A 26,871-nucleotide genomic window follows, 5' to 3' on the forward strand; every position below is an offset into this window, starting at 1 on the left:
GCAGTTGGGGGGAACCCAGGCCTGCAGGGTAGGGCAGTTAGGGGTGACCAGGCCTGCAGGGGAGGACAGTTAGGGGCAATCAGGCTGGCAGGAGAACAGTTAGGCATCAATCAGGCTGGCAGGGGAGTGGTTAGGGGTGATCAGGCTGGCAGACAGAAGCAGTTAGGGGCAAAAAGGAAGGCAGGCAGGCGAGCAGTTGGGAGCCAGCAGTCCTGGATTGTGAGTGGGATGTCCGATTGCCCGTTTAGGCCCGATCCTACCGGGCTCGGGCCTAAACAGGCAGTCGGACATCCCTCGAGGGGTCCCAGATTGGAGAGGGTGCAGGCTGGGCTGAGGGACAAACACCCTCCCGTGCACAAATTTCATGCACCGGGCCTCTAGTCTATAATAAAGTTTAATTTATAAACTAGGCACAGTAAGAGATTAACAACAATACTAAAATAGAACAATTATAACAATATACTGTAATAAGTTACATGAATGTAGCATTATTAAGTAAAATAAGTACTTGAACACAAGCACTGCAATACCCTGACAGTGGATCTGATAACCAAGACAGCTATTAAGTGACTAAAAAGCAGGTAGCATGTACAGCTGGACAAAGGGATGACGCATGTCCAGGGTGGGATGGATGCAATGGTGTGGGACAGCACAAAATTTCATCATGCTACTCAGAACAGCATGCAAGTTAAAACTTATGAAAAAAATATAATAAAATAAGCATAAATAAAACTTATTGTTTGTTTCTGGAAATTTCAATTTCATGTTTTTGGGTCACAGTTGACTAAACTAAAATTGTGGAAAGTGAAACTGTAGATAAGAGAGAACTACTGTTGGTTCAAGAAAAAATCACAAGGGAGATTAGAAAATACCTTGAGACATAACAAAAATACAACATATCAAAACTGATGAGTGGCAGTAAAAGCAGTGCTAAGAGGGAAATGTACAGCTAAATGACTACATTAAAAAAGCAAACCTCTAATAGAAAAAGAGGACAACATGCAAGAACAGGTGGATAATGTAAAGAGAGAGGTAGAAATCTTAAGAAACAAATTAAAAGGAAATGTTAGAAACCAGAAACACTGTAACAGAAATTAAGACTGCCTTGCTGGATTCACTAAGTAGACTGGGCTCAGCCAAGGAAAGAATCAGTGAGCTAGAGAAAAAAAATGTCAACAGAAACTTACAAAACTGAAAAAGGAATGAAAAATATAAAACAATATCAAAGAATGGTGGGATAATTACAAATGTAACATATGTGTAATGGGAATACCAGAAGGAGAAGAGAGAAAGGAACAGAAGAAATATTTGAAGCAATAGTCACTGAGATGTCCCAAAATCAATGAGATACCGAACCACAGATCCAAGAATCCCAGAGACCAAGCAGAATAAAAACCAAAAAATACTTAAACCTAGACATATCATATTCAAGCTGCAGAAAAACAAAGACAAAAGAAATAATTGAAAGAAGAAAGAGAAAAAACCACTCTACCTATAGAGAAGCAAGGATAAAAATTACATCAGACTTCTCTTCAGAAACCACGGAAGCAAGGTGAGAGTGGAGTAAAGTATTTAAATTACTGAAAGAAAAGCTACCAACCTAAAATTCTACATCCAGGTAAATAAAGACTTTCTCAGACAAATAAAGATTGAGGGATTTTGTTGCCAGTAGAGCTGTCTCACAAGAAATTCTAAAATAAATTCTTCCGAAATAAGGAAAATGATATAGGTCAGAAACTCAGATGTAATAAAGAAAGGGTGTTACAAAAGGAATAAAGATAAAATAAAATCTAATTTTTCTTATTCTTAATTCATCTAATAGATAAGTTTGTTCAAAACAATAATAGCAGTAAAGTATTTGGTGATTGTATAGCTTATGCACGAGAGAAATAAATGACAGCAATGTTATAAGGGACAGGAGAGAGTAACTGGGAATATTCTAAGATACTGACACAACCCATGAAGTGGTATAGTGTTACTTGAAAGAGGACTTGGATTAATTGTAAGTATATATTGCAAACTCAAGGGCAACCACTAAAAAAGTCTTAAAAAGAATTTCAATTGACACTTGAACAATACAGGTTTGAACTGCATGGATCCACTTATAGGCAGATTTTTTTCAATAAATACTGTAAGTGTATTTTATCTTCCTTATGATTTTTTCTCTAGCTTACTTTATTGTAAGACTACATTCCATACAAAATATGTTAATCAACTATATGTTATCTGTAAGGTCAACAGTAGGCTGTTACTAGTTAAGTTTTTAGGGAGCCAAAAGTTATATGTGGATTTTAAAGTGCCCGGGGTGTGTGTGTGTGTGGGGGTGGGGGGGGACGGGGGCGGGGAGGTTTAGTGCCTCTAACCCCTGCATTGTTCAGATATATGCCAGATATAAAAGGGACAAATACTGTATAATTCACTTAGGTTACATAGGTTAATACATTAGGACAGAAAGTATAATAGAGGTTACTGGGGGCTGGGGAGAGCAGGAAATGGGGAGTTCTTGTCTAATGGATATAGGGTTTCTGTTTGAGATCATGAAAAGCTCTGGAAATGGATAGTGATAGTGGCTGTACACACTGAGGAAGTACTTAATGCCACTGAACTGTTAAATGGTAAGTTTTATGTATATTTCAATATAATAATTATATTTTTAATTTAGTGGTTGCTGAAGTGTTTTCAATATGCATCTTCAATTGAGGTCTACTTACAAATAATAATACACTACTTCATGTGATGCATAAAGATCTTACAACCATATACTCACAAATCCTCCCTCTCATCCTTTGTGCTAGTGTAGTTTTATATATGCTATAAACACACATTATATTGCTACCATTTTTGTTTCAAACAGTTATTTAGACATAATAAAAGAAATGAAATTTATATCTACTTACATTTATGTCATTTCTATTGTTCTTTATTTCTTTGTATAGATCTAAATTTCTGTCTTATATCAATCAAACTCCTTCTACCTTAACAACTTCCTTTAGTATCTTTTTCCAAGTAATGAATTCTCTCAATGTTTGTTTTCCTGAAAAAGTCGTTATTTCTTCTTTACTTTTAGAATAAGTTTCTGCTGGGTATAGAATTATGGATTGACAGGTTTATTTTTTTTAACAATATCTCCTTCCTCTATTGTCTTCTGGTTTGGATAGTTTCTGCAAAAAATGTTACTATCATCTTCCTGTTTATTCCTCTTTATATAATGTACTAGAGGCCCGGTGCAGGAAATTCATGCACTCAGTGGGGTCCCTCAGCCTGGCCTGTGCCCTCTCGCAGTCTGGGAGCCTTTGTGTGATGGCCATCAGTCAGACATCCTTAGCATTGCCGCGGTGGCGGGAGAGGCTCCTGCCACTGACGCTGCGCCTGCCAGCCATGAGCCCGGCTTCTGGCTGAGCAGCGCACCCCCTGCGGGAGCACAATGACCACCAGGGGGCAGCTCCTGCGTTGAGCGTCGGCCCCCTGGTGGTCAATGCATGTCATAGTGACCAGTGGTTCCGCCATTTGGTCAATTTGCATATTAGCCTTTTATTATATAAGCTATTTTCTCTGTCTGCCTTCAAGGTTTTTTATATTTGGTTTTCAGTAGTTTGAATATAATGTGCCAGGATGGGTTTTGTTTGTTGTTTATTATTTATTCTGTTTTGCATTCCCTGAGCTTCTTCAACCTGTGATGTGAAATCTTTCATTCACTGGAAAATTGTTTGCCATTAATTCTTCCAATATCTCTTCCTCACTTTCTTCTTCTCAGATTCCAATTACACATGCATTAGACTTTTTTATATTGTCCACAGCTGTTTGATATTAGAATCTGTTTATTTCTCACTCTTTTTTCTCTTTGTGTTTCATTTCTATTGACTTATCTTCAGGTATACTGATTATTTCCTCATCTGTGTCAACCTACTGATAAGCCTGTATCAAAGGCAGTCACCATTTCCTTTACCTGGTTTCTCATTTCTATGATTCCCATTTGATTCTTTCTAATAGTTTCTATCTCTGTGATGCTCCTTTACTATTCACATATGTTGTCCACCTATTATGCTAGAGCCTTTAACATACTGATCACAGTTATTTAAAATTTTCAGATAGTTCCAACATCTGAATCATGTAAGCCTGGTTCTGTTGACTGCTTTGTCTCTTGACAGTCTGCTGTTTTCCTCTTGCTTCTTTATGTGTCCCATAATTTTTGGTTGAAAGCCAGACATCCTGTGTAAAACAGTCAAGGTGAAGGTAAATAGTACTTATGCCTGGGAATGGGCATGTTCTTTCTTATACCATCAGTCTGAGGGAGAATGTTAAGTCAATCTACTAAGGAGTGGAGCTGGGTTTGGGTTTTGTTGTTGCTATGATTATTCACAGGGCACCACAGGCTTTTTAGTCCATTGGCATTTTCTGGTGTTTAGGGTGTAAGCTCATTTGCTAGAGGATTTTATTCCCCTCAATGTTTGCTGCTCCATCCTCAGATTAGGGTCTTTGTGTCTGCATCTCACAGACCATCTCTCTCCATACTCTTTTGCCTCTCCCCCACAAATAAACTGCTGTTATCCAACATTTTCTTACTGGTGGTTAGGGACAGACTAAAAGGAGCATTCTCTGAGATGCAGCCTCAGTCTGTCAGGTTTTGTGTTCCTGGGTCTAGGGGGTGAGAACTTCTCAGATATCTTACCTCTCTCCCAACTATAGAGGATCTTTAATGCTCCAGCATGAATTCCTACCCCTGTCCCAGAGACAGAGGACTTTTATTCCTTCTGTTCTAGCTCCAGGCTACCAGAGATCTCCGCCTGTACCCTGGGGTTAATAGGGTTTGCATCCCTTCCACTAGGAGCTCAAGTTTTTATTTTTAAAGACCCAGGTAAAGCTTAGTGCCTTTCCCCATAGTGAGTGCTGTTCTATCCACCAGACATGTACCTTGAGGAAGGCTTTTTCACTATCTTAGATGTGTTTTTCTTGTAAATGTGATTTATCTCTAATTCCTTCGTAAGCCTGTCTTCCTTCCCGCCTTTATTCCCAACCGGGTCCTACAAAACTCTTGCCAGTGGCTGTCACATCCATCTCCATTATTCTGAAGATCTGAGCTGTGTCAGCTTTGTCTGTGATCTGCTAGCCAAAAGCATCCCTTCTCAGCATCTTCCTACACCCAGGCTTGATTTTCAGCATATCTGGCAGCCCTTCACCACATACTGATTCAGGTTAATAAATATTTCCTACATTTGACAGTGAGAGAGTATGCATGCATTTATTTTTCATTTTGTTGCTTTGTCATTCAAAGAAGAAAAGGTAAAATCTGTCTCTTTAAAGTGATTTTTTTAGACAAGAATTTTGATCAGGGAATTTGTCCATCATTTGCATTTTAGTATAAATAAATAAGCTTGTGTAAATACATATCAGATTAGTAATAACATTAAAAATAAAAATTCAAAGGTATCTCACTCACAGATTTTCTATGTTAAAACAATATTGAAAACTACTATAAAAGATTTGCCAATGCAATACAAAATAAAATCCTTACCTAAAATATGTAATTCTCACTTCAACTTAAGAGAGACAAAATGAACGAAGACATACTAAAAAATGACAACCATGCTCCGGCCGGTGTGGCTCAGTTGGCTGGGTGTCCTGCTGTGTACCAAAGGTTGCCAGTTTGATTCCCAGTCAGGACACATGCCCGGGTTGTGGGCCTGATCCCTGGTAGAGCAGGTGCAGGAGGCAGCCGATTGATGTTACACTCACACATCGATGTTTCTCTCTCTCCCTTCCTCTCTCTCTAAAAATCATTAAACGATTCTCTTTTTTTTTAAATGTAAATTACTGTGCCAGAGTTTTTACATGAGAACAAACTGCAAACAGCAGTACTCGTTTGGTTATAAAGACACCTAAAAAATACAGTTCAACTTCACAAAATCATAGACAATACTGAGTATCTTTGCAAATCCTAGAACAAAAGGAACTATGTCCTGTTGAACAGTGCTATCGACTGAATTGCCTTCCCCCCAAATTCCTATGTTCAAATCCTAGCTCCCAATGCACCTATATTTGAAGATAGAACCTTTATGAAGACAGAAAGGATGAAATGAGGCCCCAGTGATGGAGCCCTGATCCAATAGGATTCGTGTCCTTATAAGAAGAGACACCAGAGAGCCTGCTCTCTCACATCCACCATGTGAGGACACAGCAAGAAGGCGGCTGTCTGCAAACCAGGAAGAGTCTTCACTAGAAAATGACCATGCTGGTATCCTAATCTTAGACTTCTAATCTCCAGAACTGTAAGAAAATAAACTTCTGTCGTTTAAGCCACCCAGACTGTGTTATTTGTTATGGGCTCCTGAGCAGACTACGACAAACATGAAATAATTAGTTTAAGAATCAATAATTTTGTGTCTTTTAAGAAGGAGTGAAGGGTGAACAGATTAAAGAAAACTCGGTCTAAATATAAATTATTAATAAAATTTGGGAGTATTTTCTTACACTCTAAAGGCATTTCATAGGCAAATACGTTATCCATTGATAGAGCATTAAATTGGGCTGTTAGGGCATAAAACTATGCTGCACAGGCCACTCATGTGACTCACTGGATGACATTACTACATTTCTACTCAACATAATAGAAAACAACAGTGTTATTGAAATTACTTTCAATAAGCAAACCAATAGTCATAAAATGTTAGAATGTAAAGTGCAAGAAAAAACATTATCTTTATAAAAAGATTGTTTGACAAAAATAAAGGAATATTCATGACCAGTCAAAAAAACAATTCCTGCATTAAGTGGCAGAAAGTACACAAAACCCAAAATAATTTTAAGAGTATATCAAGTTTTCTTAATAAGGGTATCAAGGGGGAGAAAACAGGAAAAGGCATTCAAGCACCCCAACTTAAAACAACTCCAAACTGTCTAATGATGGCACAGTCAGTCAGAGGAAACAGATGTAAACAGTGAAGCAATGCCGTTGCTGCTCACATGTTTAAAAGATCCATAGGGAACTGCTGTGGACCCCGTCTCTTCTAGATAATCTTCCCAGCTTAACTCCACTTCTTCCACACCAGACCCAGCATCTGGAATCAAAGACAAAATAAAACAAATAAAAAACAGGTGAACCCCAAGAAAACTCAAGGTGCAAAAACATAAATTTAGTAATAAACCTAACTTACAATTTACTTCACAAGTTAACTGGCTTTATGGTAGGTTCCCTTTGGTGCACTGATCGTCAATGAACCTCAACAGCACGGAAGTGTGACATGCCGTCTCCTGTTGGGATCCATCTGGGATTCACCCAAATGGATCACATAACGCTGGTGAGAGTGTAACTACTACCACCACTTTGGATTGTATTTAGTACCTAACACCAAGTATTTGAGATACGTAATAGGTAGGCATTTCAAACTTGAATTTTTAATCTGATTTCTTCCTTAGTGCTCTCTCTCCAACTAAGTAAAACATATCCTCGTCGGTATTTTGGCTCAATCCAAAAAAATGTAAGATTATCTTTGCTTTCCTCCCTTTCCTTCACATCCAACATCCCATATCCAAACTATCAGAAAATTCTCTAGGTAGCACCTTTAAAATAGATCCCAAATCTAATCACATCTCACCATTCCTATTGTTCTCTCTCGTCCAAGGCCTAACCATGCCATCACTCACTTTTTAATCACATTTATGAAAAATCTAAAATCTTTGAGAGATTGCAAATTCGCTACATGATCTGACCCTCTTGCTACCTACCCTGCCACTTCATTCCCAACCAGCCTCTTGTTTGCTCACTGCACTCAAGTGACACCGAATTTATTCTTCTTTTAATTTAATCATGTTCTTTCCTCAAAGCCTCTGCATTTGCTATTTCCGCAGCTCCAAGACTGACTTCCCGGTGTCATTCACATCTTCACTGCATTCAAGCCTCTACTCAATTGTCTCCAAAAAGGCCTTCCAAGCAGTGCCCACAGTAGAAAACTCCCAGGCTCTGCCTTCTGGTCTTCAAGGCATTCATTCCTATTGGACAGGACACCGTGTCTTTTTATCTTCCCCTTTAGAACACAAGCTCTATGAAGACAGAAACTTTGTATCCCCGCTGTCCAAACCAATGCCCGGCACTAGTAAGTTTGCAATAAACTGTGCTACCTTTGGGGATGGAGAGGAGAAAACATGATTAGAAGAGAAGTACTACAGAGGCATAAACTTGGTTGTGCCTATCTAGTACTTATTTATTTTAAAAAATGCAAACAGCCCTAGCCGGTTTAGCTCAGTGGATAGAGCAGTGGCCTGCAGACCAAGAGTCCCGGGTTCGATTCCGGTCAAGGGCATGTACACAGGGTTGCAGGTTCGCTACCTGCTCTGATTCCGGCGCATACAGAAGGCAAACCAATCAATGTGTCTCTCTCACATCATCAATATCCCTCTCTCAGGTGGGGGAGATAAGAGATCAACCGAAGGACTTGCATGCATGCATATAAGCATAACCAATGGATGCAAAACACTGGGGGGTGAGGGCATGTATGGGAGTGGGGTGGGGTGGGCAATGGTAAGATATGTACACATATAATACCTTAATAAAAATAATGAAAAAATCCCTCTCTCTCTCCTCCTCTCTCTCTCTCCGCCCCTCCTTTCCACTCTTCTCTCTGAAAAGCAATGGAAAAAAATATCCTCAGGTGAGGATTAACAAAAAAAAAAAGCAGAAAATACATGTTGGCAAGGAAGTGAGAAATTAGAATCTTTGTGCACTGCTGGTGTTGGAATGTAAAATGACATAGCCACTGTGGAAAACTATATGGTGGTTTCTCAAAAATTAAAAATATAACTGCCATAGGAGCCACACCAATTCTACTTCTGGGTATATATCCAAAAGAAGTGAAAGCAGACTCAAACAGACATCTGAACACAAATGTTCACAGCAGCAATATTCACAATACCCAAAAGGTGGAAGCAACCCAAGTATCCATTGACAGAAGAAGAAATTAAAATGTGTACATCCACTCAATGGAGTATTATTCAGTCTTTAAAAAAAAAGAAGGAATTCTGACACATAATACAACATGGATGAACCTAGAGGACATTATGCTAAGTGAAATAAGCCCCCTGCGAAAGGATAACTACTGTATGATTCCAGTTATACGAGGTAGCCAGAATACTCAAATTCTCAGAGGCATCAGAAAAATGGTAGTTTCCAGAACTGTGGGGCAACGAGAATGGGGAGTTTGTGTTTAACGAGTATAGAGCTTCAGTTTGAGAAAATGAAAAATGTTCTAGGGATGGACTGTGGTCATGAGTGCACAACAATATGAATGTACTTAATGCCACTGAACAGTACACTCTTTTAAAAATGGTTAAAATGGTAAACTGTGTACAATGGATATTTTACCACAATAAAACAATGGAAACAAATGTAAGGCAATGTTAACATTTACTAATTCTTCAGGGTAGCTATGTGGGTGTTCTTACATTGTTTCCCACTCATTTTTATGTATTTGAAATTTTTCACTAGGAATATAACAAGCCAACAAAGACTACATTGGAAATATCCTAGAAGTATGGCCAGTGGAAAGTCAATTTCTATTACTAACACATAGCAGGGCTGAACACTCCTGGTCCTTAGTCCCTGAAACAGCATGCCAATTTAAAAATAAAAATAACCAACAACAATAAAAATAATGAGCTAAGGAACTAAAGTTTCTCATACATTAAAAACTATTAAAGAACGGAGAAGAAACAGGTTAATGACTGGATAGAAAAATGAGCAAAATACAGGAAAAGAAAATTTATAAAAAAGGAATTTGAAGGTCCTGGATCATATGGAAAGATATGAAAATCTACTCATTTTTAAGAGAAATGCAAATTAAAACTACACTGAAATATCACATTGGGGAAAATTCCAAACTTTGACTACATACTCTATGGTGAGGCTAAAGTTAAGCAGGTAAAGCATAATGATACAACCCTAGTGAAAGAAAACTTGGCAATATCTAGCAAAATGATATATGTATTTACCTTTTGATCCAGCAATCCCACTTCTAGGAATCTATTCCAAAGATATGCTGGCAAAATACAAAAAGACATATGTACAAGCTATTCACTGCAGCACTACTTGTGATAACAAGACTGCAAAGACCCAATGTCCATCAATAAGGAACTGGCTGAACGATCTATGGTTTATACATCCAGCACTACACAACTGTAAAAAGGAATGAGAACAATTCCTACAATATTGCTGTGGAATACTTTCCAGTATATATTCAGTGAAACTGGAAACTACAAATCAGTTTTTATTGTATCTCTACTCTTGTGTATGGTGAGAGAGGTATAGAAATAAATATACCTGTACATACTCAAACCTATTTGTTTATTTTTTTAAATTTTCTTGTTAATTCACACTGGAGGATATTTTTCCACTGATTTTTAGAGAGTGGAAGGGAAGGAGAGAGACAGAGAGAGAAACAGCGGATGTGAGAGAGACACATCGACTGGTTGCCTCCAGCATGCACCCCAACCAGACCAGGGCCAGGGATTGAGCCTGCAGCTGAGGTACATGCCCTTGACCGGGATAGAACCTGGGACCCTTCAGTCCGTGGGCTGACGCTCTATCCACTGAACCAAACCAGCTATGGCTGTTTATATTTTTGAATGAACAGTAGAAATAAATAAAACTAGTTAGTATAAGAAGAACAATGGAAAGAATAAAAATATTTAAAAATATTTTTCCTTCTCCTTGAGTTTTCTAAATTATGTTTGAAAGTTGAAACAAAAATTTTAATATCTGATATGGTTCTCAAAATATGAAAAGGAAATATTTATGATAATTATATTACAAGGTAAAGACATAAAAATAGGTAAAGTTTCTATATGTGACTCAAACCAATAAAATGATGATATACCAGCACACTGATAAGTTATGTACATAAAATGTAATGCCTAGAGCAACCACTGAAGTGCTATACAAAAAGATACACTAAAAAACACTATAGACAAATGTAAATGGAATTCTAAAAAAAAATAGTCAAGTAACCCATAGGAAGGCAGGGGGTAGAAGACAAAAATAATCCCAGAAAACAAATGAACAAAAATAGCACACTTGAGCCCTAACCAATAATTACATTAAATGTAGAAGGTCTAAATACACAATAATTATAAGACTGAAATTTAAAAAAGATTATGTGCTGTTACAAGAAACTTACTTCAAATATAATGACATATAGGCAGGTTGAAGGTATAAGAATGAAACAGATATACCATGTAAATAAGCATTAATCAAAAGGAAGCAGAAACAGGTAAATCCATACAGACAAAGTAGATGAATGGTGGTTGCCAGAGGCTGAGTGGGGCAAGAAACAACTGCTAACTGTTTCCTTTAGGGGGTGATGAAAATGTTTTAGAAATAGTAGTGATGGTCACAAATTGTGTGAATATGCTGAAAGGCACTGAACTGTACACTCTATAAGGGCACAATTATACCTCAAAAAAAGAAAAACACCTCAATAAAGCTGTTTTTTTAAAAGCTCAATGTTTAAAGAAGTAATTATTAATTAAAAAGCAGACATACAGCCCTGGCTGGTGAGAACATCATCCCGCACATCAAAGGGTCTCAGGTTCAATTCCTGCTCAAGGGCATGTACTTGGGTTATGGGTTTGATCCCCGGCCCCAGTCAGTATGGGCTTGTGTGAGAGGCAACCAATTGATATGTCTCTCTCTTTCCCTCCCTCCCCTCTACTCTTTCTAAAGAGCAATGGAAAAATATCCTCAGGTGAGGATTGAAAAAAAACAACAAAAGGCCCTCGCTGGTTTGGCTCAATGGATAGAGTATCCGACTGCAGACTGAAGGGTCCCGGGTTCGATTCCAGTTCGATTCCAGTCAAGGGCACATGCCCGGGTTGCAGGCTCGATCCCCAGTAGGGGGTGTGCAGGAGACAGCCAGTCAATGATTCTGTCTCATTATTGATGTTTCTATCTCTCTCTCGCTCTCCCTTACTCTGTGAAATCAATAAAAGTATATTTAAAAAACAAAACAAAAAAGGCAGACAAACAATAAACAAACCAAAGAAATGAACATTGTGCTGAAGAGGATACAGCACATGTTCAACATCACTAGCCATTAGGAAAATGCAAATTAAGATCAGGATAAGCTGTCATTATTAGATGCCCATCAGAGTTAAATAAAAAATAGTGACAATAGCAAATGATAGTGAGAATGAGAAGAAGCTACCTCTCTCACACATGGATGGTGAGAATGTAAAATAGTATAATCATCCTGGAAAATAGTTTGGCAGTTTCTTTATTAAATGTATGATCTAGCAATTGTGTTCCTAGACATGTACCCCAGAAAAATGAAATCTAATGTATACTATTGTTCAAGCAGCTTTATTTTTAGTAGCCCAAAACTGAAAGCAACCAAAATGTACAACAGTAGATGAATAGTTAACCAAACTGTAGTATATCCATGGAACACTGCTCAGCAATAAAAGGAAACAAACTATTGATATATGCAAGAATTTGGATGGATCTCAAGGGCATTATTTTGAGTAATGAAAGCCAACCTCAAAAAGTCACATACTATGTGGTTCTATATGTGTAATATTCCTGAAATGACAAAATTATAGAGAACAGATTAATGGTTGCCTGACTTAGGGAAGGCTAGGGGAAAGAAAGTAGGTGTAAGTATGAAGGGGTAGAATGGGGAGCTCTTTGTGGTGATGGAGCAGTTCTGTATCTTGACTGAGGTGGTGGTTACAGGAATCTATCCTATATAATAAAAGACTAATATGCAAATCGACTGAATGGCAGAATGATCAGTCGCTATGACACGCACTGACCACCAGGGGACAGATGCTCAACGCAGGAGCTGCCCCTGGTGGTCAGTGCACTCCTACAGGGGGAGCGCGGCTCAGCCAGAAGCTGGGCTCACGGCTGGCGAGCACAGTGGCAGTGCTCAGGATGTCCAACTGCCGCTCCCTGGGGAGCGGGCCTAAGTTGTCAGTTGGATGTCCCATGAGGGCTCCTGGACTGCGAGAGGATGCAGGCCGGGCTGAGGGAACCCCACCCCCCCAGTGCACGAATTTCATGCACCGGGCCTCTATCATTTCATGATAAAATGACACAGAACTACATACACTTTTTACATATGTCAATTTCCTGGCTTTTACACTGTACTATACTTATATGCGATGTAACTAATGGTAGAAACTGGTTATGGATACCGGGGACCTGTCAGTATTATCTTTGCAACTTCCTATGAATATATAATTATTTCAAAATAATTTAAAAATAACCATCAAAATTAAAATGTTGTTTTTTCAAAACAGAAGTCTATTCATAAAAGTTATTTAGTTTTTCAGGAAACATTGTGAGTATCCCCTAGTGCCAGGCTCTCTGCCAGGTACAGAGAAAGACAACTCATATCCTCAACCAGCTCTCTCTTTAGTGTTAGAAGGTAAGTCAGACAATGTCACACAGGAAGGTAGTATGATTCTGCACTCTGAAGAAGGAATTCTGCTCACCAAAACCAATACCTGCATCAAGCTGCTGCTCCCCGTTCATTTCCACAGCACACGGACTATCTCCTTCCCATACAAAGGGCCTTACAGTTCTGCTATGATCTGAAGATTACTTGCAGGTCTCAAGCATCCGTCAATGGGCATCCAAGGGTCCAAATAAAATGAAAGTGCTAAAAATAAAAAAAAGAACATATAAATAGCCTGAAGCCCAAGTGTGTTTACTCATTCATAAGACACGGCACTCCCGTGGGTTGAGAGGGCAGATAAAACAAAAACACAGTGGCAGAATAGATGAGATTAGAGAAAATATCAATACCTTTTCTAATTTTGAAGACTGTGTGTGTGTGTGTGTGTGTGTGTGTGTGTGTGTAGAGAGAGAGAGCATACTATCAAGATCTTGATATCTAAAAATCACAAGAGATTAACATATATTTGAATCACTAACCTTTAAACTTAAATTATAATACTTAGCTCCATAATTCCTATCTATAAAAACTCCAACTCTTAATGAATTTATGGGGGTGGAGGGTTACCTTTCAATGTTCTGTCTTACCTAACAAATGATACTTAAGATACAGTATATTACCTTATTCAGTTTTCCATTCCACTTACCTAAAGTATTATACAGAACCAAAAAGTATCAACTATATTAGTTTACAATTATATGTATAAAAGAGAACCCCTCCAAAATAAGCTCTGAACCCATTTATTCTTTTTTAAGTTTTATTGGAATATAGTTCACATATCAAAATTTACCATTTTAAGTATACAATTCAGTAATTTTTAGTAAATTTGCAGAATTGTGTAACCATCACTCTAATCTAATGTTAAAATATTTCCATCACTCTCTGTTCATTGTTTATTTGGCTATGTGACTTTTAACAAATGACTCGACGTATTTGTGCCAATGGCATCATTTGTGAAAGGAAAAAAACTGTACCCACTTCACTGGACAGAAGAGCACTTAGCATAGAGCTGGCTGGCTACATAGTAAACACTGAGTTAACTCTTCAAGTTACTACGGCACTAATTTAGTGTATCAGCATACAGTCTTAACACTTCATCATGGTTTGATATAACAAAGCTTGTGCTGTAAATACCTGTAGGTTCACTACGCTTTGAAGAGGTCATCCACTGCTTATATTCATAAACTCTTGAAATATGCCAGCATATTTTGTACAGAGAACCACACAGTACAAAATAATAGCAGCAACAACAAATTAAGTTTCAAAGCCAAAAAGACATGAGTTGGGAGAAATGCAAATCCTATGTAGCTGAAAAGCGAATAGTGTGATATCCGTTCTCTTTTTTAAGCAAAGAAGAAGCTTTATTCTGTTTTTAATTTAATTCTTTTCCATCATCATTTATCCCCACATACCCTCTTCTACCTTCCCCTAACCCCCCTCCCTCCCACAATCATCACACTGTTGTCCATGTCCATTAGTTCCTTTTTGTTCTTTTTTGCTCAATCTTACATTACTTAATTTTAACCAAAGAACAATCAATCAGCTCATTGTGTTAATAGGATCATGAGAAATAAATTGATGAAGCCTTTTGCTGTGGAACATCTGTTAGATCTCTCTCTTTATTGCTAGTCTGCTACCTTCTTATGAAGTGATGGAGAAAAAAAGCCATAAAATATCCAGCTTAGAATATGGACATTTAATTCACCTTTCATTTTTTTCCTTTTATTCCATCTATTTCCTATTCATGTTAAATTGTTTTACGCTCTTTATTTTATTGTTGAATTTAGTAGTATACTTCCTTTTGTGGTGACCAGAATATATCAAAAGTTATTTATTTAAATACTAGAGGCCCGGTGCACGAAATTCGTGCACAGAGGGGGGTTGTCCCTAAGCCTAGCCTGTACCCTCTCCAATATGGGACCCCTCAAGGGATGTCCGACTGCCCGTTTAGGCCCGATCCCACTGGGATCGGGCCTAAACGGGCAGTCGGACATCCCTCTCACAATCCAGGACTGCTGGCTCCCAACTGCTCGCCTGCCTGCCTTCCTGATTGCCCCTAACCACTTCTGCCTGCCAGCCTGATCACCCCCTAACCACTCTGCTGCCAGCCTGTTTGCCCCCAACTTCCCTCCTCTGCCGGCCTGGTCACCCCTAACTGCCCTCTCCTGCAGGGTTGATCACCTCCAACTGCCCTCCCTTGCAGGCCTGGTCCTTCTCAACTGCCCTCCCTTGCAGGCTGGGTGCCTCCCAACTGCCCTCTCCTGCTGGCCATCTTGTGGTGGCCATCTTGTGTCCACATGGGGGGATCTTTACCACATGGGGGCAGTTATATTGTGTGTTGCAGTGATGATCAATCTGCATATTACTCTTTTATTAGATAGGATAGAGGCCTGGTACAGGGGTGGGGGCCAGCTGGTTTGCCCTGAAGGCTGTCCCGGATCAGGTGGGGGTTCCCTTGGGGCGTGGGGCGGCCTGAGCGAGGGGCCTGTGGTGGTTTGCAGGCTGGCCTCGCCCCCTGGCAACCCAATCAGAGGCCCTGGTATCTGGAATTTATTTTCCTTCTACAATTGAAACTTTGTAGCCTGGAGCGGAGCCAAGCCTGGGGCTCCCTCTGAGTCTGGCAGCCATTTCTGTTGGGGTTATAATTGAAACTTTGTTGCCTTAAGCGGGTGGGCCCAGCCAGGGTGTGCGGAAAGCTTTGCTTCCCCTGTTGCCGGCGGCAACCCTGGCCTGCTCTCTCAAGCTCCATCCTGCCGCCATTTGTTTGAATTTGTTTACTTTCTATAATTGAAACTTTGTAGCTTGAGTGGAGGCTTAGGCCTGGCAAGGGCAGGCGGAAAGCTTGGCTTCCTCTGTTACCTAGGAAACCTTGCTCTCTGTGGCTGTAGCCATCTTGGTTTGGGTTAATTTGCATACTTGCTCTGATTGGATGGTGGGCGTGGCTTGTAGTGTGGCTTGTGGGTGTGTCGGAGGTATGGTCAATTTGCATATTTGTCTATTATTAGGTAGGAAGTTTTCATGAACTAACTGATCTGGACCTTGCTCATCTTATTTAGAATATTTCAGTAAACTAAATAGATACCTATACATTTATAGGGGATGCTAATAAGACTTGAAGCCAGAATGAGCCATACTAAAATCTGAAACACTTCTAAGAAATATAAATAAAAATGTAAAAAGTAAAGTGTACAAAATAAGCTTTGATTACACACACACACACACACACACACACACGAACACAAAACCCAGTTAGAATAAAATCAAACTGAGTTCACTATTTCATTTTTAGTGATACATCAAACAAAAACACCAAGGAATAATTAACCTTTTAATAGGTTTTTTAAAAGATCTAAAAGTCATCTGAACAACAATCGAGTCCACACATGCAATCCACACTCTAAGCCTATACTACCTTAGTGTTAATGTACTTTGTTTCCAAGGCTAAAATGAAACAATGAGAAAGAATATGAGAAAAGTTACAATAATGCAAGAGAGACTTCTGTAGGATGATTCCTCAGCCAAATGATCTGACATGTCCAACAAATAACTTTTAAAGCACTTAGGAAGGACAGGAAGTCAGTGTGGCTCTAAAGACATATATATCCAGTATGTATGGTGGTTGCAACAAAATACTTTAATTCAATAAACATTTACCTGGCAGTTAAGATAGATAGGTAGGTAGGAAGGTAGGTAGGTAGGTAGATAGATTAAAAAGTGATGGAAAATTTCCATTGAAATCTTTGAATTTACACTCCTATCCCTCTACTCAACAGATGAAAATCCAATAATAATTTCAAATACACTCTTAAATTTGGTAAGTGCAAACATCCAGCAAATCAGATGCTCTATTTTTGGCAGATCTGCATTGACCCTAACCCTGACAGGAAGCTAGTGGTACAGTCACTGTATTTTTTATTTCCTAACAGCTATAGATTTCTGTTGACTTTTCACTCTCTACAAGTCCATCGTCACTCCCTCATCTTGTACATGTCCTATTTGACAGATTATCTTAATTAAATATTGTGCTTCCATCTGTCAAATGCCAAATAACTTACCTATTAGGGGTAGAGATCTATTGCTTCATTAGTTGTTTGTTGCTGTTGTTCTTAAACTACTGCTACATGTCTAACTAGGGAGATAAAAATACAAGTCTGATAGCCCACCAGTGTAGCTCAGTGTTTAAGCAACAACCTATGAATCAGGAGGTCGAGGTTCGATTCCCGGTCGGGGCACATGCTCAGCTCGGGTTGCAGGCTCAATCCCCAGTGGGGAACATGCAGGAGGCAGCCGATCAATGATTCTCTCTCATCGTTGATGTTTCTATCTCTCTCCCTCTTTCTTCCTCTCTGAAATTAATTAAAATATGAACACAGTGCGGTATTAGTACAAGAAAAGCCAAGTACATGGATAACGTAGAATAAGGTTGAGAAGTAGATCCATTTACATGAGAGTATAGTCTGTGATCAAATGGAATCGCATATCAATTGTGAAAGGGTGAACAAACAGCGTGTAAGAATTGGCAAACTATTCAGAGGGGAAAAAATTAGATCCTTACTTCATGCTGTCACATTAAAAAATTCCAGGTGAATTAAAAGAGCAAAACATGAAAAACAAATTAAAAAATTAAAAAGAAAACGTAAGAGAATATAGTAGTTGTAAGCATAACTTTGGGGTATACTTCTTAAGTAAGGAAGCCATAAAATAGATTACATTTGACCACATAAACATTTAAAACTTCTGACTGGCAAAAACAACTTTAAAAGCCAAGCTACCGACTAGAAGAAAATATTTCCAGTATTTAAAATAGACAAAGGATTAATAGCCATAATCACAGCAGAAAGCCCATATAAATCAAAGAAAAAAACCCCAAACCTAATAGGGAAAAAAAGGTATGAATAGAAATTTTACAAAAGAAATGCAATTGACCAATAATTACATGATAATATGTTCAACATCAATAGCTATGAGTTATTTTTCAATCAGACTGGCAAAAACAAAAGGTTAATAACATCCAATTTGGGAGAAGACATGGAGAAACAGATGCTCTCGTTACCAGGTGAAGAGCACAGATGGTACAACCCTTTCACAGACTTAGGAGGAAAGTACAGAAGCAAAGCCTTTGCACTAAGGAGCCGGAAGCTTCTGCCTCACCCCAGGGGCAGAGGGAAGCAGTGACTCACGTGCCCAGATCCCTGGAGGCTGCCTCTTGTCCAATCATTCACAAAATTTTAACTCTCTTTCTCCTCAAAGCCTTCAAAGGGTGATTTTAAGGCCGGATGCTTTGGGTTTTTGCCGTTTTGTTTTGTTATATTAAGCACACAGGTATTTTTAAAAACTTTGTTAGTCTTTAAAGACTCCTAGACTATAATCACAGGTACTGTGTAATTTTCACTGGAATTTTATAAAGAATTTAAGGCCCTAAAATAAGCAGATTATCAGCCGTGAATACCAAGGACCTTTGGATAGCTTACTATCCCTCAAAATCACTGTAGGCACCTACACAGCATCTATATCTATACTAATAAAAGGGTAATATTCTAATTAGACCGGGTCGACCGAACATCTTCTGGACGTCCGACTTCCTTCCGGACAGTTAGGGGGCGACCAGGCCAGCAGTAGAGCAGTTAGGGGGGGACCAGGCCAGCAGGGTGGCAGTTAGGGGGTGACTAGGCCATCAGGGGAGCAGTTAAGGGGTGACCAGACAGGCAGGGGGGCAGTTAGGGGATGACCAGGCCAGCAGAGAACCAGTTAGGGGAAGACCAGGCTGGCAGGGAACTAGTTAGGGGGCAACCAGGCCAGCAGGGGACCAGTTAGGGGGTGGTCAGGCTTGCAAGCAGAAGCAGTTAGGGTGATCAGGCAAGCAGGTAGGCCAGCAGGGGAGCAGTTAGGGGGCGGCCAGGCCAGCAGGGGGACAGTTAGGGGGCAGCCAGGCTGGCAGGGGGTCAGTTAGGGGGTGGCCAGGCCGGCAGGGGGTCAGTTAGGGGGCAGCCAGGCACTAAGCAAATGTTTGAAAATAAGACAGTGATTTGAGTATCAAGTATTTAAGTATTGAGTGGGGGAGTGAGCAAAAGGAAAAAATGTTTATATTTTGAACTTCATCACTCATCATTTGATGAATGGAAAAATTATTTTATTCTCTTCATACTTTACCCCACTCGGTCAATATCTCTTCAAAATTGCAGTGTTGACCAGGCAAAACCTACTGTAGTAATGTTTATTAGGTTTGTTTTACAAATTGTGCTAATGTCAAAATTCCCAAGGCCAAAATTCCATAATGTGTAAAAGTTCTCATCATAGTATTTGCTGAAGTTGGGAACACTTTCCTTCCCTTCTTTCTTTCTTTTTTAAAAAATATTTTTTTATTGATTTCAGAGAGGAAGGGATAGAGGGATAGATAGAAACATCAATGATGAGAGAGAATCATTGATCAGCGGCATCCTACACGCCCCCTATTGGGGATTGAGACCGCAACCTGGGCACATGCACTGACCGGAATTGACCTATTGGTTCATAGGTTGTTGCCCAACCACTGAACCACACCAGCTGAGCTCTTTCCCTTCCTTCTTGACGAGACTTTTTCAGTAAGGTGGCTCTTTGAAATCTAACTGGCAATCTGAATTTGTTTGACATTTTCTTAAAGATTCAGTCAAGTCTTTGAATGGCTTATTGATCTTTTTATTTCTTAAAAGGTTGCTTTGAGAGGAATCTGAAGTAAGCTTATGACTTTTTCATAGTTAGATTTGACAGGAAGACTCTTCAATCATTGGGTTTTGGTTTCCAAGTCATTGAGGATTGACTGAGTATCCTATCAACTGACTGTAGGCCATGAAATTCCAACCTTGATGTGGCTAAGCTTGTGATAATCTTCAAATTACCATTTTGGAAGAATTTAGTGTAAACTTAAACAACTGAACCAAATTCTTTTTCATACTTTAATAGGGAATAATACTATATTTATAGTCTCAGGTCCTGTGAGAAAATACTGAGGAAAACATGTTGATGCAGTGTGTGCTTGGTTTTTCCTGAGTGAGGGGCTGTATTTTGACCAACTAGCTCATTTACTTTCTGAACAGCTTAAATACAATTAAAATAATCTTGTTTTCTCTACCCTTGCCACATCCTAAAAAACAACCAGCCTTTGGAACACAAGCTGGATATTTTTCCGAGAAAAATTAATAACCAGTTATTTGCCTTAAGGCTGCTTTTTGTTCATCTGCAAATAACAAGGCTTTGAATTCTTTTCCACTTGTTTTGATGCCTTCAGGCACCTGTCTCTGTTTCAATGATAGTTTTGTCCAAGACTGAAAAGTTTTATATTTTGTAAAGATGATTTTTTAAATAAAACATGAAAATTATTGTAGCATAGTCAGTATTATTAAGGATTGAAAATTATATAGATACTTTTGTATTACATGCTAGAAAGTGGAACAGATTGGTAACTGCTGATCTTAGAAATCTGGCAACCATTGTAGTGTTGTATTTAAGTTTACTTAAATAATTAATGGTAGGAGAAAAACATAGTTTTTAGGGGGAAAAGAGGAGGGGCATTGGGGTTTTGTTGTTGTTTAAAAGGTGTAGAGATTTAACCAAAAATATAGAGAGAGACATGTAGTAACATAGGCACTTCTGGTTTTCAGAGGGCGTTTACTGACTTCAAACTCTAGTTCATTACATGACCGTGGAAGATGTTTCACCCTTCTGAGGGGTCTCGATATCTTTATCAATAAAAGTGGAAAAAACACCTTTTTTATAGAGTGGCTCTGAGGATGAAATAAGATGGCATGTTTGAGAATGCCTATCAGATTATAAACACTCAAAACTAGTTATCTCCCATTTCCAAGCAATCTATTTACTGCTTCCATCTACTTAATAAGTTTACATCTTAGTGAGCCTCCAAAGTAGGCTTCCTAATCGGAAACACTCTTCAAGTTTAAGGGATGTTAAAGATCCTTTACTCTGACACCCTTGCTTTACAGATAAGGAAATGGGACCGGGACTTACGCAAGGCAAGGCGAAGCATCTCCCATCACAGAGACACAGCATTGGTCTGGGGCACCAGGCACCTGACATGCTCCCATTTCATCTTCTCTGAAGCAAGTATGATTATTTTACAGGGGAGGAAATCAAGGCTCAAGCAAGATTTAAAAACTCAGAATTTAGGTCTCTCTTACTCTAAAATTCATAAATTTTTCCAATGTTATCTCTGTCATTTCCAAACGTGAATAAGAAAGAAACAACACACGTGTTTGAAAGGTATTTCTGTACCCTATGCACTCAAGAAATTATTCCGTTACTCACACCGTTGTCAAAATGTTATCTGTGTAAAACACATCATTTAACCACTAAGTCTTTGTCCATCAGCATCCTCAGCAATTCACAACGATCTTGTCCACTCGCCTAACCTTGTTCACTAAAAATCAGCAACAGTGTTACATGAGATAAATTTCTCAAAATGTCTTTCTACTTTAAGCAGTTTCTCTTATTCCTGCTGTTTAAAGCAAGGATCTCGACCTGGAGTCCTAGGGTCCATGAAGAGAACTCGGGGTATGTGGATTTGAATGAAAGTTTTTACATTTGCTTTCACTAACCTCAAATAGAAGTTTAAGATTTCTTTCCAATAAGAGTGTAGGCAACAAATCACAGCAACATCAGCAGTAACTCTGTCACCACCGAACAGATATTTTCCTATCACATTACAGATTATACAGATCTATATATAACTGATTTCCTTTTTAATTCTGTGTAATTTTCTTTCTTTTTTTAATCCTCACCCGAGGATATGTTTTATTGATTTTTTAGATAGAGAGGAAGAGGGAGGGAGAGAGAAAGAAACATCGATGTGAGAGAGAAACATTAATTGGTTGCCTCCTATACACACCGAGGTATGTGTCCTGACCAGGAATCAAACCCACAACCTTTTGGTGTACAGGACGAAGCTCCAATCAACTGAGCCACCCAGCCAGGGCAATCCTATGTATTTTATTTATTTAAAACCATTAATCGAGAACAAGTCCACCAGCTTCACTAGTTTACCAAAGGGATTCATGAATACCAAAAAGGCTTAAGAACCCCCTACTGGGGTTTTTTGTTTTGTTTTGTTTTTTAATCCTAACTCCAGATATTTTTTCCATTGATTTCTAGAGAGAGTGGAAAGGAGGGGGGTGGGGGGAGACACATCCATTGGTTGCCTCCCACATGCACCCCTACTGGCGCAACCTAGGTATATGCCCTTGACCGGAAATCAAATCCTTTGGCCACAGGCTGACACACTAACCACTGAGCAAAACAGGCCAGAAAAAAGAAAAGGAAAGAAAAAAAAAAAAGCCAGCCAGGACAAGAACCCCTAGTTTTGAACAACCATGTTGTTAATTGACTGAGAATTTGAGAGAATACGGGGGGGGGGAGGGGGGGGGGGGAGTTTGGCTTTTAAACACGAGTCGCTTACACATTCAACTTGTTCCTATACCGTGCTCTCCTATGTAGCAGCTACAAAGATAAAACATTACCCTTTCCTCAAACTAGTAGAAAAGAAGACAAAAGCAAGTAACAAGGTAGACTGTCTGAAGCACAAGCAGAGAAGGAGAAAAGAAACCTTTGAACGCAAACAATGAAGAGATTCTCTCATTCTCACCAAACAAACAAGGCACAGGTCAAAGGAGAAGAACAGGAAACGCGTCTAGCTCAGCTGCTCCTACACCCTGGAGTGCAGAGGGGTCGGGGGTGCAGGCAACCCCTTCTGGTCTCGTCCAGGAGAGGGCACAGGGAGACGGGCACCAGGAGCAGCAGCTGGCAGTGACTGAGCACTACTGCCCAGCCGGGGAAGCAACTCCTGGGGCCTTCTCTAACCCTTGGTAGAGCTGGTAAGCCCTGGCTATTCCAGAGATGCTTTTGGGAAAGGAATGTACACAAGAAACTTTCTTTATAAGGGATAAGTGGAGCCATGTTTCAAAGTAAGATGACATTCACTTAATTTGTACAACCAAAATATAGTATGTATGTCCGACATTGCATTATAGCACTGTACTTGTTTTACAGGAGCTAAGAAAGGGGCAAATTAGCCTCTCTATACATCTAGACGTTAACTTATAAAACGATGTTTAAATAAGGTGATTCGCTCAAAGCTTCCCCCATTGAATTTAAATTCCACAATACTGTTACACCATATCAACAAAACACCACCAGGTAAAAGATAAAATCATCCTAGGGAAAGACCACAAACTAATAAACATCTATTTTATACCTTTGGAACTGCCTTCCAATATTTACCTACACTATTAGAAACCTGTATGTTTACATTTTTCTTGACCATTCTCCCGATTTCCCTCCATCCTCTACTGAGCACCTCCTTTGTTCCTGGCACTACCCTAGGGATGGCTGAGCATGATGCAAAGCTCAGTCTTGCCCTAAAGGGTTTTACAGTATGGACAGAGCCACGGCAAATATTTTTGAAATGCAGGAAGAGCATTAACTATGGGTTAAGATAGCTGCAAAGAGCTTCACCAAAAAGCAAAGCATGAACTTCATCTTGAAGGATGAACAGAACTATGGGAAGGTAAAGAACAGAGTGAAAGACATTCCAAGAAGGGCCAGCAACATGCAAAAGGCAGCAAGGCAGGCATCAGCTGTGTGTGTAGGAAGGGGACATGCTTGCATGTAAGGTGACAGGAAAGATCAGCCTGCTGGTGTACAGGATAACAAGGCCACACAGAAGAGTGTACATAGCATGCAAAAGTTATATACTACACAGAAGGCAACAAACAGGAAAGATTTGAGAATTACTACATTTTTTTAATTTTTTTTTAGAATTACTACATTTTAAAGTTTGTCACACACACACACAGTTAACTCTTTGCACTCGCTTGCTTTATTTTCGAGCTGCTACCGATGCTAACCGTGTCGAGTCACACTCGACATCCGAGTGCAAAAGGTTAAAGGACAGTTAGGACTAGAGGCAGACCTGCAGGGAGGTGCTGGACTAGCCCAGGAAAGAAAAGCTGAAGGCCTGGTTGAAAGGCAGAGAAGCAGCCATCAGAACGGTAAGAAAGACTGAACCTAAGAGGCACTGCAAAGTAGGAAGCAACAGAAAAATCAGAAATGACTCCAAATTCTATCATGTAAAAGGCCAAATAGTAGTGAAGAAGAACTGAGCTTTGGGATTGGGGGACATGCCAAAGACTGGTGCATTCCACGGTGACTTCTATGGATTCTGGGGTCAAGAGTGGGCCACCCAGGTTTAGAGTTCCGGAAGTAGCTAAAAACCAGGCTGCTGTCAGACAACAAAGTATGAGACAGGCTAAGCTGTAAATTTACAAGTCAAACCACACAATGCAAGTAGCTATATATCAGAAAAACCCAAGGAGAAAGAACAGAGAAAGAAGAACAGGAGGTAAGAAAAAAGGGGGGAAAGGAATTAACACTTTCTGTCATCCACTACGAGAGTCACTCATACACATTAAATAGAGAGGAAATTAGAAAACCTCCTCACAAAGAGTGTACCATCAACAAGGCCAAATAGGAAAGGAAGGAGAAAGAAGACTGAGAAATGGCACTAGATTTCCAAGGCCAAGACCACAGCACCCCTGGGAGACTTCCCGCTGTGTGGCAGAAGCAGCGGCTGTGAGGATGGGGGCTGAGAAGAGAATGGGTAGGCACAAAGTGAATACAATGAATGAAAAATACGTGTAGCTGGTGCCGCGGGCCGCGCGCCCCGCACACCGGACGGAGGCCCGGGCGCCCTCTCCGTGCACCTCCCGGCGGCGCTAGACTTCAGTAGAGTTGACTGAATTCAAGGGATTAAGAAGTATAAATTGGGGGGACACCGCGGCGGCGACGTCCGGAACGCGGCGATGGCGGTGCTTGGAGCTCGGCGGCCGCCCAGCGCCGGTCCCAGCCGCGCGACCCTCGCGCGCCTGGTTCCGCGGGACGCGCGCACCGGACGGAGGCCCGGGCGCCCTTTCCGTGCACCTCCCGGCGGCGCTAGACTTCAGTAGAGTTGACTGAAATGAAGGGATTAAGAAGTACAAATTGAGAAGTTTGAAAAAGATGGCGGCGGAGGTTAAAGGCTGTTCTGTTGCCTCGCACCCAGCGAAATCGGAGGGGATGAGGTGTGGAGGTGCGTGGGTCTGGCTGGTGGCGGGGGAAAGGGGCTTTTGTTCCAAACCTAAGGGAGATTAGCTCTCCATCACCCTGAAACCCATCTTCTGGCGAACCCCGGGAGACCCAGATGCCTGCGGGGAGAGGAGGGACTCTTGCGGAGGTGCGCCCAGCAATCAGTGTTTGCTGCGCTGGAGTGCGGAACGAGGGGACTTAGATACGTGGAAGGCAGAAGGACCAGACTCACAGCCACCGCGGCTCACCGCACCATGGCCTGTTGGCGCCCTGAGACCCTGCCCCGCCCTGGGACCCGCCCCGCACGTTTTGAAGACCTGCTCCGCAAGTCTTGCAGGCACACCTGCGCCCCAAGCAACGGCTTATGCATGTGGGTGGCCTGCCCTCTGGCAGCGGACCAGATGATCTGCTGTTCTAGTCGGACTGCTCCAGGGCCACTCAGACAGGAGGAAGAAACTACAGTTTTTGCTGTAATCCTTGCTGAGTGCCTAAGGCAGTAGCTGTTCTACACCCCATTGGAGACCCAGAAACGAGGGCATCTAGTGGTCTGTGGGAGATGACACCAGATTTCAACCACGTGCATAAGGGACACATTCAACGGGAATATTCAGTGAGCGCCAAAGCTTTGCTGCACCAAGACCCGGCCCATAAACGTGTCTCCTGCACAGCAACTCTTCCTTTATAGACAAAGAGAGCCCCCCCAGTGACACCAACAACAATCAAGACTTAACTATACAAAGGAGGACCAAGATGGAGGCATAGGGCGGAAGCCTGATTGTTGCCTACCACAACAACTTTGAGACTACGACAAGAGAGCAGAGCAGACACCATCCAAGACCACCATAGGGCTGGCTGAGTAGATGCTCTACAACTAGAATAAAAGAGGGGTATGTGGGATGATGCTGATGCCGGTGACCCAAAGACCACACTTTAAGAACTACGGCTCAGGCGACACAAAAGAACTATGGCTCAGGCGATACAACAGCGGCCTGGAACGTGCTCGGCGCAGTTCCCCCGGCGGTCTCCGGCTGAGGGGACGGCTCCACTGGCAGCCAAGCACGGACAGACGAGCCCCTATGAGACATGGGGTGGGAGACTCCGCGCTTGCTGACCTCCGAGTCCGTCAAGAATCTCAACGCCCCGGAAGCGGCCAGGTGCGCATGCTCGGCGACCGGCCACCGATGCAGACCCAAGGACCGACGCAGCGACGCCAGACTGGCCCACCGCCATGCACCGGGTGCACCGGAGCTTCGCCGAGCCGCCGCCCGACGAGTTCTGCAGCAGCCATACTGGAGCTCTGGAAGGATGGCCAGGGGAA

The 26,871-nt window shown here is 40.8% G+C and overlaps 1 protein-coding gene across 3 annotated transcripts in view; it reads right to left on the reverse strand.

Moving 5' to 3' along the window:
- SFMBT1 (Scm like with four mbt domains 1) overlaps nucleotides 1-26,871 on the reverse strand; it is a 109,941-nt gene that overhangs the window by 44,375 nt on the left and 38,695 nt on the right. For 2 of the 3 annotated variants that reach the window (XM_054729416.1, XM_028152838.2), the window contains exons 2-3: nucleotides 13,483-13,649; nucleotides 6,961-7,055 (exon numbers count right to left, since the gene is read on the reverse strand). In XM_054729416.1, coding sequence (XP_054585391.1) covers nucleotides 6,961-7,055; nucleotides 13,483-13,522 — 135 coding nt within the window. In that variant the 5' untranslated portion in view covers nucleotides 13,523-13,649. The remainder of the gene's footprint in view (nucleotides 1-6,960; nucleotides 7,056-13,482; nucleotides 13,650-26,871) is intronic. The other variant, XM_054729417.1, reaches the window with a different exon arrangement.

The sequence above is a fragment of the Eptesicus fuscus genome, chromosome 18 (genome assembly GCF_027574615.1).
Source record: "Eptesicus fuscus isolate TK198812 chromosome 18, DD_ASM_mEF_20220401, whole genome shotgun sequence".
NCBI classification, from domain to species: Eukaryota; Metazoa; Chordata; class Mammalia; order Chiroptera; family Vespertilionidae; genus Eptesicus; species Eptesicus fuscus.